Genomic DNA, 17655 nt, shown 5'->3' with positions numbered 1-17655 from the left:
GCGCCCCCCCGCCGTATCGCGCGTTCCTCATTTATTTCTTTTCCACGCGCGCGATTTCGAGACGATTTACGATCGCAATTGGACGGATTTCCGCCGTTTGGAAATCTTCGTTCGAGTGTTTCGTGGGAATAGTCGAGAAGTGCCGACTTGGTCGTGGAGAAGTGCTGATTCCCGACGCGCCTGAGAAGCGCGAGGATACTCGACGAGTGTTTGTGTGCCCGAGAGGGATATTGTAATCTCGGTGAGATCTTCCAGTGTGTGCAGCGTAGTGAGGATTTAACTTGTGTTAACTTGGAGGACCGACGATCGACGGATCTACTCGCGCGGATCCCTCGACGGATATGTGGAGGTACGAGACGGTGCGCTTAAAAAGTGTACAAGCTTCGAATCCGCTGATCTAGCGTCGTCACGGAATACTCATTTTACACACGCTTCACGCATTCCTGGGTCGAGGAAAAACTGCGGAGGATTCGAACATGCAAAGCGCTGTCGCGTGCAATCGCTGACTGGATCGTGTGATCGACGGCGAGCCGACGGGTAGCTTCGCTGCTCCGAAAAGGCCGCGCCGTCTCGCGTTCGTTGGCGTCGGGCCGCTAAGGATCGCCAGCGTCGCGTCGCTCATCTCCGAGTGATCTCGGCGAGAAAATTGAACCAATGAACCGCCTGGCGAACTGTGTTCCCGAGAGAAACACGGGCTGGCTCCATGGGACCGGCGTTATTTCGGACACCATCGACAACGGTGCGCCGAGAGACGCGGATCGAGTGTGATCGTTTTAATTTTGAGAGACTTGGAGATCACGAATTTGGCGATAGATCAAATTCGCGGTGAGTCGCCTTTGAGCTTCCAAGAAGATCATCGAAGGCTCCCATTGAGTGAGACTCGTCGCTCCAGATATAACTCCGAGATTAATTGGGGACTCACGATGACGGCGTGAGGGACCAGGTAGGATCATTTGAGGAAGGTGGGACAAGGTGGGTCCACGTTGTCAGGATCATCGCGGGAGGAAGAATACGGTCAAAGTGGAGTGTGGATGTGGTGGAGGTGCGACAGTGGTGGAAGAAGTAGGTGGTTGTGGACGACTGCAACGAGGTCGCGGGCGAAAGTGCAACGGGTGCTGTGCCTCGCGGTTCGTGGTTGGTGCCGGTGGTTGTTAACCGAGTACGGGTGTTTAAGTGACGGTGCCAGTCCGTCGTCCGCCGTCATTGTTACCATGGTTTCCACGTCCTTCGTGACCCTGGTGTTCCTCGTGTGCCTGCAAACGGTACTACTGTCGACTGTGAGCAACTGCGCCAAGACGATCAGCATGTACTGGAACACCACCAATTCCATGTAAGTGCGCGAGTTTATGATTCATCATTTTCCTCTCGGAGTCACGACGGCGATCCGCGAATCGATCACGTAATGTCCGAGTGCGGTCTTTTCATGGAAAGAACGAGTTTGCTGAAATACGTATCTATCACGGGAAGAACGGTTTTGCTGAAGTATCTAAAAGTTTATACGGATCTGTGAAAATAATTTTGCTTGTATCATCAAAATAATTATGGAGGACATTTAAATTGCTGGAATTTTAAAACTTTTTGCAGCATTGTTATCAACGCTTAAGCGTTCTAATTATTTTAATAATTGTTTTTAGATTCGTATCTAATTAAATTAGACACTTTAGCAAAATTGTTGATTCCGTTGTAAAACTCTAGATAAATCTGAAAATAATTTTTTGTTAAATGATTAAATAATAATTTTGTTAGAACATCAAAATAATTATGTAGGAAATTCAAGCATAATGAGCAATGCTGTAAAAAGTTTTACACATTCTAGTAATCAGCTCGAGTATCCTATATAATTACCTTTATAATCCAACAAAGTTATTTTTAAATATGTTTTCGGCTAGATTTTCATTTCAGCAACACCGCTCTTTTCGTGTTCCAACAGGAAAATTAGAAGTGAAAATTTCGCACGAACTGCGGTTTTATTATGAAGAAAAGTGAGAGACGTTTGACGAGGATTACGTGATCAACCGCAAAGAGCACTCGGCGGAATAGTTAATAATTAAATTCTACTTAGACTAAAAGTCTGCTCAGTGCGAACAGTCTATTATATTTCTTCGAAAATACTGTTTTACAAAAGTTGCTATATTAGCATATTTTGTAAGAATATCTTGGAAATCTTGTAAAATGAAATATAAATTCCTGTTAAATCGGATATTGCAATTGAATCTCCCTTTAAATTGCAATTTAATTATACTCAGACCAACTGCGTACATTTGTTTGAAATATTAAAGACTATCAAGAATTTAATTCGAAATACGATCGTTTGTTCTCGATTCTGAATGTAGAGGAAGGATCAGATAGTATTACATATGCGGGGAGAATATAGGTCTCGTTTCATAATCCGCGCACTCGTGCGAACGGATTTGGACAAAATTTGATTTTATTCGCGGCTTTTTCCTTCACGTGCCTCGCATCGCACTCCGAAATTTCTGTAAAATAGCTAGAAGATCAATATTATTAATCGTTTGTAAGCTATATTGATAGGGTTGCCATAAAACTGGAAACAAATCAGGAAAACGTCAGGGAAATGTCAAGGAAATGTCAATTTGGCAAAATTTTCTGAAAAATTAAAATTCTTGGTTTTAAAAAGTTTAATACAGGTACATCATACCTACGCAATTTTGAAATACTACCAAATTGACAGTTAAATACAAACAGTGTCAGGAACATTAATAGCAATTTACATTGCTATGTTAAATTGCACTCTCCAAATATTTGACGGTTATCAAAAAAGGATGAAAATACAAAAAAAATTTAAAATATTATTAAAAGCATCAGAGAAAATCATGAAATTCTGTCCAGGGAAGAGTTATAGAATTTTAGGATGAGGAATTTGTGACAACCTTGTCTGATTCCAGACTGTTCATTTTGAATTATTTAAAAGGGGCATCTGTACAAAATATTTGTATATTAATATTGAAGAGTCTAGAGGCCACTTAAGTTTCAGACAGGTCTTTTCTCGGATGCACCAACATTTTTCTCTGCATCACGATCTTTCCTCTTGTCGTTAACGAGTCGCACGAGCGAGAAGAATCGTATTGGCGTACGGTGCGCGTGCCAAGACGTTTAAAAGTCGGAGGGGGGTGTGTATGTTTGCAAAGCGAACGTTTTGCCGGTCAAATCGATTTCTCACGGCGGAACCGGCGTCGTCGTCGTCCTCGTCATCGTCGTTTCGAATAACAACCATCCTTTCCTTTCCACGTTGAGCCCTTTCTCTCTCCACTTCCGGCGAGCTTTTATCACGCCGGGCGTGGTATCGCGTCTGCCAAAATTGCAGCAGCACCAGTGTGTGTACGTATATCGTACTTTAATGCACCGCGCCGGCGAATTGGCCGATCCCCCTTCCGACCGTGGCGTTTCCCCGTGACGTCCAAATTGCAGGCGATCGCGGAGAAAAAGAGAGGCGGAAGCGACGTGTCAGAAACTGCGCCGGGATTATGGCAGGCGCAATATTGTGGCCGATGCCGCGGTCGCGCGAGCGTGTTGCGCAGAACGCTCGATGCAGATCGCAGGAAAGTTTCGGCGTGTATGTGTGTAATGGTAGTGGGAACCAATTCCGCGATTGATGAAAGAGAGGTAATTTTGTTTTGCCGAAAGTTGGAACTTCTCAATATTGAAAATTCCGGAGCCCCCGAAAGTTGGATATTTCTGAAGCTCGGAAAATTTCCCGGAGCTGCAAGCGCGAAAGTTAGGAGTTGTAAAACTGAAAATTTCCAAGTTGGAAACATATTTCGATATTTCGAGGGCCGATGGTTTTACACGCGTGAACGGTCTCGGACCGTTAAATATTTCGGATTCTCGCGCGCGCGCATAACGTCGTCGCAAGAATTCCGGAGCCGCGAGAATTCACGAAACGATAAGAATTTTGCAGGTCGCCGTCAGCAGATTCTAGATTCCTCAAAGGATATCGTTTAGAGATCCTCAGGAGATTGGACACCATACGTTTAGTCCGCCATATTTTTCAGGATCTACTTAAAACAGAATGAAATAGATTATAAAATGCATATAAAAAAATCTTAAATTTTAATAAATATTTGTTTGAACAGTTCTAAGTAAATATTTACTAAATATAAACACATATTTGATACTAAAACCATTAATTTGATTTAATTAGCATTTTTTATTGAATAAATATTTATTTGCTGTAAGTAAATGTTCACTTAGTACTCAAAGAAATATGTATTAAGATTTGATAAATTTATTTTTTACTGTAAGATAGAATGAGATATCCGTGCATCTCATTCCATCTTATTCTTAAGCAGGTGCCAAATATGGCGAACCAATCAAATAGAAGTTGTCTAAACAATATTCTCTCTCTCTCTCTCTCTCTCTCTCTCTCTCTCTCTCTTTCTCTCTCTCTCTCTTTCGTACTTACCTGAGTGTCTCTAGATATCACTCAGCTCGAGCAACGCGTCGGTATTGCTAATGCTTGCCCTAATGTGACACATCTTTCGCGGCGTGCAGCCTCTTTAGCAGTAATTGATCGATAAGAGCAGCAACCGAACACGACTCGTCTAACCGAGAGTGGCGGCGCGCAAAGGTGCAACGAATCGCAAATGCATCCCGCGTATATGTATGTACGCGCGTGCATGTGCAACATTGTGACCGACTTCGTAGTCTGGACCCCTGCGCGCTTGCTTGCATAACTACGCAGTAAGGTTAACCACCGCAATTTCGTAATGTTTCGGTTTTTTTTTTCTTCCTTTTCGCTGTATAAGGAAACACGGGCCTTGTACGTGGATACCTCGTTACCCCCGATGATTTCTTTCGCCTGGTGTGAAGCGGCCTGCGTAATTCGCGAGAGATTTTTTGCCCTCCTCCCTCCGCCTTCGTCTCACGACGAGAGATGTGTGTCCTCCCGGTTCCATTCGCTCGTGCTACTCGTATTTCGCATCTCGCAAACTCACCGGCTGCTTAACGAGGACGACGTCTCCATTTTTGCGTCTCTCTCGCGAAAAGAAACCGTCCGATTTCTTTCCTGACTTCGTCTCACTTCGATTAACGATCGTAATTAACGACGTCGATCGGCGTTCAATCGTTCCGACTGTTCCTTTTAACATTAAACCTCACGCTCGTTTCTTATTTTCCTTATATCGGATCTAAAGATCTCGATTGTGCACGCTGTGATTATTGATTGAAACGTGCATTCGTTTTCTTGCTTTGCTCTTAATTACGACTTTAACACTAAAAGTGCCAACTTTTTATTTAAAAAGTGATAAAAAATCTAAATATTTCATCACAGTATAAAAGGTATAATATATAATTCTTGAAAAAGTGAAAAAAATAAAAATGGAAATAATGACCGCCCTGTTCTCCTCTTTTTGTTCCTTTGCTTCTCAAGTCAGTATATCTTGTCTCATTTTTCATGAATCTGTTGAGTTTGTCTTGACTTAACGATATTATCTGTTTATATTTTGTTTATTCTCTAGTTAAACCTTATATCGCTGTCACTTCGTCATTTGCACTTTGTGTTTCGTTATTATTGTCTTTATAATTTTATACATTGCTTAAATCTAATTTATGCAATAACGTTATTATTATTATTATTACTTCTAATGCTACTCAAGTTGCGAAATCACCGATCGCCATCAATTGTTGCCATTTGATCTTGTGTGCTTGCAGGATAATTTTTATTTTGACTGTATGGTTTTCGATTTCCACTTTAAATGGAACAGGAGCGTTCCCGTTCCACCGTGTCGAGACCGATTGCCGATGGCGCAGCGAAATTCGGGTGTTCTATTCTTCTCCATCCTCACGAGGTCCTGGCAACGTCTACCTGACTTTGACGTTCGCACGTGCATTACGAGCCGGTTGCGAGGCTACGAAACCCCCGCGAGCGAGCGAGCGAATGAGTGCGTGAGTGAGCGAGCTCTCGGGTACGTGCGAAAATCCATTTTGCGCAAGAGAGGGACGCTGTCAGGCCGTCCTCCTGCTTGTGGGACGGTACGAAGGGGCAGTAAAAAAAAAAGCGTGCACCTCCTTCGCGAGACCGGGAAAAAAAGGCCCGGGCGCGCGGCGAGAGGGGGATACGTGACAAGGCGCAAAAAAGGTGGCCGGGCAAAACGGGAGGCCGTAAATCTTGGCCTCTTATTGGGAAATCGAAATTCGTTTTAAGAAAGCTGTCGGCTGGCGGACGCTGCGAGCGAACAAGAGAGACGGCCGATGCCGCTTGATTATCATAAATCTGCTTCCGCGATGATCGCAGCGACTATCGGACGAAACGTAAGCTCCGACGTTTACTGCCTCTTCGAGAATGCTTCTCAAAAAGGATCGCTCTCCTCTGTAGGCTTTAGTACGGTTTTAAAAGAAGAAAGGAAAAGAGAAGAAAGAGAAAGAAAAAAGTGGAATGAAAAAAGTGGTAAATACGCGCGCGTTGCGCAAACGGTGACAGCGTCCATTACGAAAGTCACGTCGTGCTCCGTTTTTTTAAATCACTGCGCGAGATAGACGGGTGAGATTTCTCTCGAGTTATGCGTGGTGCAAAGTAACACGTGCATCTCTCTTCGCATACCATTTTCCACGAGAAACATGGTCGAAAACAGGGACGACAAGAAGTCGCAATGCGTCGCCATTGGAGACTTCAATGCCAGGCAGCGAGATTCGCGCTACTAGATTATTGAACTCTCTTCTGTCTCTTTTCTGTCCGTCTCTCTATCTCTCTTCATCAACGTCGCAGATAATTCTATCGGGTTCGGAGTAACGGCAAGAGCTAACTATCCTTTGTTGCTATTAAATCCATTCTTTTTTTACCGTATTTTCTTGCCATCGCCTCTTCTTTTCTTTTTTTACCTCCTTTTAAAGTTTGAAAATATACACTTGTTGTTTTTACTTGTGTTTTTGTAATATCTAGCGCTGCAATCAGGTACAAAATGCGAACAACTTCGCTATTGTAAAGAAATCGATCTTGTACAAAGTACTTTTTATAGAGAAGATGTTTTCTTTCTGATCGAACATTGATTTGTTGTTACGTTGTTTCACTTTATCGCGAAATAGCGATGTCTGTGACAACAGCTGTGACAACACCGCTCCATTTTTTTACGATAAGCTAGCAGATAGAAACGATATCTTTATACAAGTTTCAAGTTTCACGTCGAGTGGCAGACTCGATTCCAATATTAGTTTTTTTGCTCGATTATTACGTCCGATATGTCAGATTTTAACGTCACTGTGAGCGATCTTAATGAATGGCGAATGTTGGCTCGATACCAAATGGCTACGTTGGGATACCCAGAATTCACGATCGCGGGATATTCGTCATATCGTCGGCGATTGCCAGCGACGAGTTATGCTTAGTAGGTGGTTCTAAATATGTCATTGTGTGGAGAACGGCCGGCCGCGTCATTCGAAGAACTCATGCGGTAAATTCTGCGGGCGCACGCGTCTCCGTGCGAGACTCTGTTCCTTTCTGCGAACGCTGCGTGCCATATCTTCTCTCGTGCCGTCTATTTAGATGACGCCTCAAACACACTCGATATATTAAACACCGTTATACAAATTGCCGTTTGACTGAAATCCTTATCGGAGCGTTGGATTTCTTTCTTGCGAATCTACGCTAAATAATAATCGCCTTCGTAGAAAATATTAATTTCCACGGCTACCTGTTACACTTTAGCACGAGCCAGGGATCCCGTTATTAAGTTGCCGTGGTATACACGGTGAGAAGCTCGTTTTTGAAAGCCATAGATGCTTCCTATTATCCGCCCTCGTGCCTTGGGTACCGTGGTGCTTTACAGCACTGTGTATTAAAGCAACATCGATTTACAGCCACCGCAAATCAGCGGTTTCCCCGAGGAAACTAGTACCCTCCGATCCTGAAGATTGAGAATTCGCTGGTCGATTCGTGGAAATAACCCATTGCTGGGCGGACTACCGTCATAGCGAATCACGCGGAAACCGATGGATGTTTCAGTCACGACGAGCCGAACGGCAGCCACGTAGGCGTAAAAATCCTCATATCGGAATCTTAATTGTCGCCATTACACGAATGTTGCTTGTCGTAAATTTTAGACGTAGATACATTCTAATCATAAATTTCACACTTCACACCGATTGCGCGAAGCAACAATATTCTCTATTGAGTATAATTTATTCGTTTCGAATTATCTGTTTAATATGTTAAACCATAAACCATAGATCAGAAGATTAACGGTTATTGTTTAACGGGAACATTAATACGTGAATATCAAATTGTATCCAATAATTTTTCAATACCTCGTGAATTTTCTCGTTGCTCGTCAACATGAAATACGTATTATAAAAGCGGCCGAAGTGTCCAACGGCTGAGAGATTGGAGTTTTCTCATTTGAACTTTGACCAGAACTTGATGCTGCCAGTCACCTTTCCTCGATGCTTATTAGCAAAAGCAGGTCAGCTAAGATACGCTAGTGAACTCGAAAAGGAGGTTGGTTGCAGCGCGCGGATGCTGTGCATGTTATGTCGCCGGTAGCTTCAAGCCAGGCTATGATTACGCGAGCGGTGTGAAATCCCTATAGAGGCGCACGAGTCCCTTTAAATCGGCGGTTTCTCCGAGCGAAGAAGTACCTATCCTCTGTCTCGAAAATTGAAAATTCCTAGGTGAGTCCACGACTGTAATTGGCTATACGGGATCGTGTGCCATGTTAATATTTCGAGCGGCGCGGGAAGTGAAAAAACGAATATCTATGATATCATTATGTCTAGAAATAAAAATGTAATTTAGATACGCTAAACTATAATTAGGCCGACCTAGTGGAGCAATTACGAAGCGATGCGAAGCCCACGCGCACGCAAGAGAAGATGAGAGAGAGAGAGAGAGGAGAGAGAAGCAAGAATGGCCGGTGCACCAACTTAACGAGCCGCAAATTAATTATTCATCATTAAAGCCTAACAGGCTGTCACGTCAAGCTGAGGAAAACGAGAAGCGAGACACTGTGGCGACATTTACGAGTGCGCGGACAGCGCGTAAATATCTCCGTGAACTTGCGAGACACCTTCTTCCTGTCTTACTGTGTCCTTCGTACTCTTACAAAGCTGCGGGCAATATATGCCGCCGGATACGACTAGTCATTATAAACTCGTTTAGAGGCTTATTTATCCGTGTAATTTTTTTTTAGACACGTATAACTTACTGCTGTGCTATTCTGCTACCGGGATTTAATGCAAATCCTACTCCATTAATAAGAATATAGCTATGATATAACTGCAATTTAGTAAGGCTGTCTTTTAAACAATATGATTTAAACGTTTTACGTAACGCCTATATATTAACAGAAACAAAAGAAAATTCTTAGAACTTGTACAGCTATAGCTATAAATGGCTACGTTTACATCGTGCATTTAGGCCGCGGCCTATACGATATCCTGTAGGTTAAACAAAAACATCTATCGTATAGGTCGCGGATTAAGCGCACGGTGTAAACATAGCCAATGTCTCTATTTGGCAAAGTGAACTTATATAGCTATATCGCAAACTCTGCTGTCATGTCAACAGCATTTTGTGGCTTGCGAGTGAAAGGGCAATTCTGTATTTAAAACGTTCCTTTCTACTTTCAAGCCGCAGATCATTCCACTTCCAAGTTAGCTATTGACATTACCGTTAGTTCCCGATCACTCGATATTAATTCCTGAAACGTTTTCCAGTAATTCAGGAAACGGGTTCCGCGCGCATTCGCAGCCAATGTCCGCATGGCAGTCAATTCACGTGGCACTTTATGAACTCGTTCGTAAAAAAAATTCTGGCGCGACAGCCACACGCTAATCGACACTTCAATATCGAAGCAATCCGAGTAATCCGTTCTGACGCCACTTCCTGCTTCGAACACGAGCGGAGAGTCATTCGAGTACGAGTACACGTCATACAGAAAAGTGTACCCATTACCGGGACCTTATTGTTATACTTTTCATCATTAATATGACGGTGGTACAGTCTGGAAACTGGAAACCCTCGACTGGGCGGAGCGACGAGACGATACAGTGGTCTCCGCAGAAGCGAAAAGCCAACCGTTGCGACGTAATCGGAAGAATGTCGTCGTAGCTGCAGCTGCTTCCTGTCAGGGAGGAGCTCCCGTGACCCACGCGAGTCAGGCAAGACGAAGGGCTCGCACCCTCGCATCCCCTCTGTGTCCTGGACAGACCTTGGCGCGCTTATACGACTTACAGGATACTTTACGCGCCGAACCAGGACGGCAACTATAATCCATAAAACGCGCGACTGCTCACTCGCTAGCAGAATTTATGCCGTGTCTAATTTCGTGTCGCGCCACATTGCACGAGGTCGACGACGCACCGTATCCGTTTCTGTTGTTCGAGGGTGGCGTGAATAATAACGTTTCGGACGTCCGATCTGACGTATAAGGGCTATACGGTAGTGTCGCTTGCGGTACGAGATACAATAGGATATAATTACGTAAATGTAAACCTTCTCTCCCGCTATTTCTCTCGAGGGCGTTGACGTCTCCCCTCTATCACAAAATTAATTGAGTTATTAAATATTATGATTGCATTTTCATAATTGTGATTGGATATAATTAATGCCTTTTCTTTCTCTCTCTTTGTCTAATCTTTCATAAATTGATATTACTTTCATATTTCGCGCGATTATAATTGAGTTTAACTATTTCATAAATGGTAACCATAATCCTCTCTTGGAATGCCAACGTCTTATTCATTATAAGATTGATTTACTAATTATAGTATTGCGTTGAGTTTTTTTGAATTGCATCTTGACATATTATGCGAATTGCATTTATTAAAACAATAATTATTCTACAGATACTTTTTAAATTAGAAATCACATGAATTATATTATTTATTTGTTACAATAACTAGAAAAGTTACAATTTTTTGCTTGCAAAAAAAGAATGAAAACATAAAGAAACATAAAGAAAAAAAAAATAGAAAAAGATGCTTTAAAGGAATATATTTTTATTCCTCTTCAATTAGTTGTTACATCAAAATTTTAAAATTAATATTACAGAGTTTTAATGAATTTAAAACATTCAAACTCATTTTCTAGAAAACTTTGTTTCTGTATCGTTGTAGCAAAGAACGATATCTCTAGAGAAAGTAGTAAATCTACACAATTTTTCAACACGTTAATTTGCGAATTGCGATTTTTCACAATTATGACTATGTAGGAAACGAGTGACAACATCGAGTACCGGGTACTGGTACGACATCAATAACAAGCAGGACATACACCGGGTTATAAATTCGCCATAATGATAAAAACCACGCACCGTCTCCGCGAGATACGAGATGCACGTTCGGGATTATTAACGGTTACATCGACGGACGATCTCCGGTAACCAAAATCTTCACGGGGGCTCAGCGGGTGACGTCTCGTGGAAAAAAAGTATATCGCCGGGATTCGGTGTACCGTAACGATCATTATTACACCGATTAATTCACGCCCACGTGCGTATACGGTACGTATACGTATGTACGTGCACCGACGTCCTACGTGGACGCGCCGCGTTATCCGCGTTCGGCACGCGATTCCATCCACGGGAACGTCATTAATAGCTACTTGGATATCGCCGCGCACTTAAAATAATTGCGGACCCGGCGCGCGCACGCCGATGCACCTCGAGTCTGCCAGCATACGAGTGCGCGCGTGTATATACGTGAGCGGCGCGGGATAATTTCATTCCCACGGGAACCCGCGAGAAGACGCTCGTCGGCGGCGTCCGTTGGCCTAATTAGCGGATCTCGGTCGACGAGTCTGCTTTCCGCTCAATGCGTACAAAATATATGCCTGAACGCGTTATTCACGAGAATCTTGACGCATTGTAATAATTCGGCTACTAGACCGTGTGCATAATTATAACGCTATTAATTATGAAGAAAAAGTGACAGCAATTAACAGCTTATTTTCCGGTATATAATGATGCTCTGCGAATAATCTTTAATCTTATGCTATACGTATCGTCACGAATGTCTTGTATCTGCAATGGATTTATTGCAATATTTTTATTTCGATTATTTTAATGTATCATTATGCATTACGCTTTGCTGCATACGGGTTTCTCTCACGAACGGAACGTCTAATCAGAATTTTTCATACGACGAGCGTCAAGAGTGTGCGAGCGCAATCGCCGTCTCTTGGCCGATGAAACGTCGCCCTTCGTCTTCTCCCCTTATGATTGCCATGGTATGGCACGTAGTGAAAAGCGAGTCCTCGCCCCGGCATGGCGATCCATTCCCTCTTTCTTTCGAGGCGCGAGTCGTGCGCGAAGAGCGAAGAGCCGTGCTAGCGCGACACAATGGCGATTTCCGCTCCGTCACACCCGGAAGACTCGGTGATTTCTAAAGCTCGGTGTGTCGGCGAGAGTGTCGTGGCAAGGGACTCGTCTACGGCACACCGCGTGAAGTATGAGGGTGGACACGGACTGAAGAGAATGCGTGAAGTGCGTATAAGTGTACGTTTTGCACGCGAAACCGTGGAGATTGCACCTTGGAGCCTCTTCGTCTAGATGAAGGGTAACAGAGAGGAACGCACGTGTGCGTAACTTGATTTCTGTGCGCCTGTTCTCTCGAGTCATCCTCTAGGATAGAAAGTTGAAAATGTGCTAAGAATCTAATTAACGATTTTTAATCTTTCCTAATCTTTAGTTTCTTTTGACAGAGATACAATGCAAATCACAATATATTCTTACGAGAATAACAATTGCAAGCGATACAAAAAAGTTTAGCCACAAAGTTTTGTGTTTATCAAATTATTAGTAACGTATATTTAGAAAAAAAACTATAATATTAGTTACACTTTATTAAATACTAAATATAATAAATAACATTCAAAAGGACCACCTTTAATTTTTATATAGGTTTTAGGATACTTTGGGAACATATCAACGATCTGAACATCTTTCCATTAATAAATTCTGCTAAGGTAGTCAATACAGCAGTCTTCAGTTCATCAATCGATCAAAATCTTTTGGTTTAGAGTCTTTTTGGGGATTTAATAAAATGTAACTAACATTCCTTTGGTTTTAAATATTTATTTTAAACTCAGGTAGCAAGTTGATGTAATTTGTCATCATTTTGACAATTAAAATGATATCGTTATTGTCATTTTGCTATTACGACATTTTTCATCAGCTTGATACTCCTGAGTGAATTGATACTGAATTGATAAATATACAAAACTTCATAGTCAAATTTTTTTATCACCTGTAAATCATGAATCGATTATAAACGTATACTGAAAAAAAAAACTAAATTTTAATAAATATTTGTTTCAATATTTTTAAGTAAATATCTACTGAATACAAACATATATTTATTTGATACAAAAATTATTAATTTCATTTAACTATTATTTTTTTTATTGAATAAATATTTATTTACTACAAGTTTATGTTTACACTGTAAAAAAAAATGTGTTTTATTCTTGTCCCTATTTTTTAAACACTTAAAGATGTTTTAAACTTTTAAATAGACAAAATAGTGTTTACTATTATACTAGACTAGCATAGTGTTTTAAATCCAAACACGTAGTGTTTGTCTTTAAGTGTTTAAAAAATGGAGTCAAGAATAAAACATTTATTTTAAAATATCTTAAAATTAAACACTTCTTTTTTTCAGTGTACTTAGTACTATTCAAGGAAATATGTATGAAAATTTAATACATTTTTGTGTTCAATGTATTAACTCAATATTACAATATACGTTTTAATGTGCCTTTAATTTATTACTATCTTATATACGTCTTTAATTTATTAATCACGATTAAAGACATCTTCCTTGTATTTAAGTACTACGTTTGAAACTTTCCGGATTCATATTGCTTTTAACCGGTCGATTTGAAACTCCTCTCGTTTTCTTTTATTCTTCGTTCCTTTTTCTCATCCTCGTTTTGTCTTTCTTCCATGTCGCCCGTAATCCGAAAGCACTCGCAAAGACCCAAGGGGCGAGCCGGGCTTTCTCGAATCGAATCTCTTATTGTCGACTCGGTAATTCGAGAAGGATCGAAATAACCCATTATACCGTAATGAGCGGCGCTTTCACGGTCGTCCCTGCGTGCCCGTGAACCTGCATGCACGCATATGCCGTTGCGTGTGCGTCATCACCGTGGTACACTTGTACAGTATAAGTTTGGCGGGCAACCATTGATCGGAATACGTGTATTTAAATAGCTTCTAACGTTCGCGTTATATTACATTATTCAACCTTGTTCAAGAAAATTACGTGGAAATTGAAATAGGCGCAACGGGAGTTTTTAATTTAAAAACCAATTCTAATTCCATTTAACCGTTATTACGCTATAATTCGCGATTGTTACGACGGCGTCAATTTTTCGAATCGCGCAATCACCGTTATATTTCTCATAAATCTCGTCCTTAATTTTCCCGTGAGAACTTGTTATGAACGTCGGTGCATATCTGCCGCCAAGTTATCCCGCAGAGAAACGACATTCGTTCGGCCGAGTTACGGATGAAGCGGATCCCCGGGTAGACCGCGAGGCTCCTCTTTCGGGTTGTGGCGCAAGGTGCGATCTCTCTCTTTGGCCTCGTGTAATTGAGGTATACACCCGGACCCCGCGCTCGTTGCTTTTTGTCGCCCCGGGGAACTACTTTCTGTATCTGGAAGATTAGTCTTCGCGCGGCGGCACGGCAATCCGCAGCCGCAACGTGACTCTCTGTTTGGGGCTGGGCGCATTGTGAGAGTATGAATGACGTCGCAATTATTGCGGCTGCACTTTGTTGCGCCGCGGAAGGCGGAGGGCCTCGAAAACGTGGAAGCGTTTAATGAGATAATTTGCGCCCCGAGTGCAGTTCGCGCGTTGCGCCGACTGCGCTCAAGTTTCTCCGTGCTCCGAAGTCTTTAATATTTACGCACGATATTGCAAAAAAAAAAAGAGAAAAATCGTTGTGTTTTATTATAAACAATTTGAAAATCGCAAAAAAATTAAAAACGCTCTTAAAAAAACATCAAATTCGGGAATTAAATAAATTGTAATAGTAAATAAATTGTAATAAAATTATGTAGATACAGATATAAATATTACACAGTAAAAAACATTTTATACTTGTGTTAAAAGCGGTTTTGATTAAAATGTGTTGAATTTTTAACATATCAAAGTGTCAAGTAACATAATATGATTATGTTATTTAAATATTATAATTTGTTTTGTGTTAAATTGATATTTAGTATTTCTTAGTGTTAAAATAACACAATTTATGAGTAAATAATCAACAAAATAATATGAAAATCTTAGTCTTTATATATAAATTCTAACAATAAGATAAATGAATAAAAAATTAATACACGTGTTAATTTGATTGAAGAATATTCACAATTTGTCTCCAAATTACATTTTTTGCGTGGACCGTTTAGAACACGTTAAATTTAACACAAATTTTCCTGTGTACATTACAGTATTCTTGCGATATAATAAATTACTTTTCATGATCTTTCCAAAAATTAACTTGTGCTTCTTTTATAACACGACTCGTGCATCACAAATAATGTCGTACATCAGGACCCACTATAATCTGTAATTAAAGTTGACAATATTCGTCGCTTCTCTTCGTTATTGCCTATTAAATTAGCGACATTATGAGTCTCAAGTAAAAACAACCGGAAGTCTTCATTCATGCAACTTCGCGCAGTTCGCCGAAACGACCGGGATCTCCATAGACAGCTCAGGTACGAGCACAGAGAAAACTCATTAAGCAAGTTATAAAACGCAAAATATTTTAATGCAATGCAAAGAGGCGTCGTCGTCGCGTCGCGTCACTCGCGCGTTGTTTCCGAAGAACGTTTTACCGCGAGCGGTGAATATTCTTCGAGATGAAAAGATCCTCAGCTTCTCTTCCTGGAGCTACAAGCGGCGCCATCTCTGAGAACAGTGGGAGACCACGGCCTTTCGCGTTTATGACTCGTTCAAGGACCGACGGAATCGCCGGCCGTTGCACCGAAACCACTTTCGAGCAGCGTTTACTGTTATATTACTGAGGCCTATCTTGCGCTTAGGCAAACTGGACACGTGCCTAGGTGCGTTCTTAAATTACAGTGTTAATTTTTTTAGAGTAAAGAAACATGTCAGAGAGAGGAATCTCATCGTGTAACACCTATTTGCATAGGGTCCGAGCGTAAAGATAGACGCTGAGATCGTCAACGAGCGAGCCTCTTTGCCTTAATTCGAACGTATAGCTTTCTTTTTGAACGTATATTAGTATATAACTATCTTTTATATGACTAAGATTTCCTTTGTAGTATCTCTTATGACTAATCGATTATCTATCTGTAATCGATCCTGGAAATCAGTAAACATTTTCCAACTGCATACCTTCAAAAAACATAAAGTAAAAATGTGGATTTTTTAACCTTTTTTATCAGGACCACATAATGGAAGAAGCGTCCATTACAATGAAAACTTCCGGTTGTTTGCAATCCTTTCATCTCGCTGCACGATTCATTGCGTCTTTCGTGATCGCCTAATCTTCCGAAAAAGAGTAATGGGATTTGGCCGTCTTATCTAATTGTGCGCACACGCGGCGTCTGTATTTAATCTTTCTCGAGTACCCGCTAATGGCGCCGCCGAGATATAAATTCGGTCTCCCCGAGACAGGTGTGGTAAAATCGGAAAATCACCCGCTAATGGATCGACATATTGACACAAGTTTGTTTGTTCCGTTGCGTTTTTACAAGAGCCATTATTACAGGGCGCTTGGCACTCAACCGTTCTCGCTGTAAATCTTACAAACAGATATACTAATGTAATATCTACAATCTTTAGAAAATGAAAGAACACGAGGAATGTAAAAACAAAGAATACCTAGATCGGCTACCTAGCTTTCCTCGACGATCCTCGATCGGTTTACATTTCAAGTCTAGAGATAGATTCTTCGAAATATTTATGAACGATATATGAATTATCAAGATGCAACAAAGAAAAATAAGATACGATAAAATCTCTAATTTTCTTTATTAATACCGTTATAACCTGCAATTAGTTTAGTTTTTTTTACTACACGAAAAGAACGGTTTTGCTAAAGTAATTCCAACAAAATCATATTCAGATCTGTATGTGTATCTAAATTTTTATCTGAAAATAATTTTGTTTGGCACATCAAAATAATAATATTATAGAACGTTTAAACTGATTACTATAGAACGTTAAAACTTTTTATAGCATTGTCATCAACTAAATTTTTAGATGCTTCAGTAAAACCGTTTTTTTCCGTAATGCTAGGAATGATATGATTGAATAGAATTTTCTAAAGAAAAACGCGATAGGAATTGAAAACTATAATTCAAGTAAACGATCTGTTAATTTGGTCCATTATCACGCAACGTTATTGTCGTAGTGGTGTTCTCGCTTGTCGCGAATAATCGTCTGTTCGTTCGAGCGTGTTCGTCTAATGCGAAGCGAATTGTGGAAGCTCCCAAAACACGGGTGGGAAGAAGGAGAGCACCTGGATGGAGACGGAACGCACTACCTGTTCCGAACGCGGTGGCAGGCCGTTTCTCTCTCTTCTCCCCCCCCCCCCCTATACGTATATCTACGCATATTCTTTTTTTTAATTTCGGGCTTTTCGAGACGGTGCAGGATTAATGGGTGTTCGAGGGCCCGCGATATACATATACGGAAAGCGAGAAGGGCGATCGTAGTCGGGGCCCCGG

The 17655-nt window shown here is 41.2% G+C and overlaps 1 protein-coding gene across 1 annotated transcript in view; it reads left to right on the top strand.

The window, feature by feature from the left end:
* Window positions 1–79: 79 nt before the first annotated feature.
* Ephrin (ephrin) overlaps window positions 80–17655 on the top strand; it is a 56220-nt gene continuing 38644 nt past the window's right edge. Inside the window, exon 1 of the mRNA XM_018454560.1 lies at window positions 80–1330. Within this exon, the coding sequence (XP_018310062.1) occupies window positions 1032–1330 (299 nt within the window). The 5' untranslated portion in view covers window positions 80–1031. The remainder of the gene's footprint in view (window positions 1331–17655) is intronic.

This window comes from Mycetomoellerius zeteki, unplaced genomic scaffold (assembly GCF_001594055.1).
Source record: "Mycetomoellerius zeteki isolate Tzet28-1 unplaced genomic scaffold, Tzet1.0 scaffold437, whole genome shotgun sequence".
NCBI lineage: Eukaryota > Metazoa > Arthropoda > Insecta > Hymenoptera > Formicidae > Mycetomoellerius > Mycetomoellerius zeteki.
Note: the sequence above shows the minus strand (reverse complement) of the source record. Positions and strands in the feature narration are given on the sequence as shown.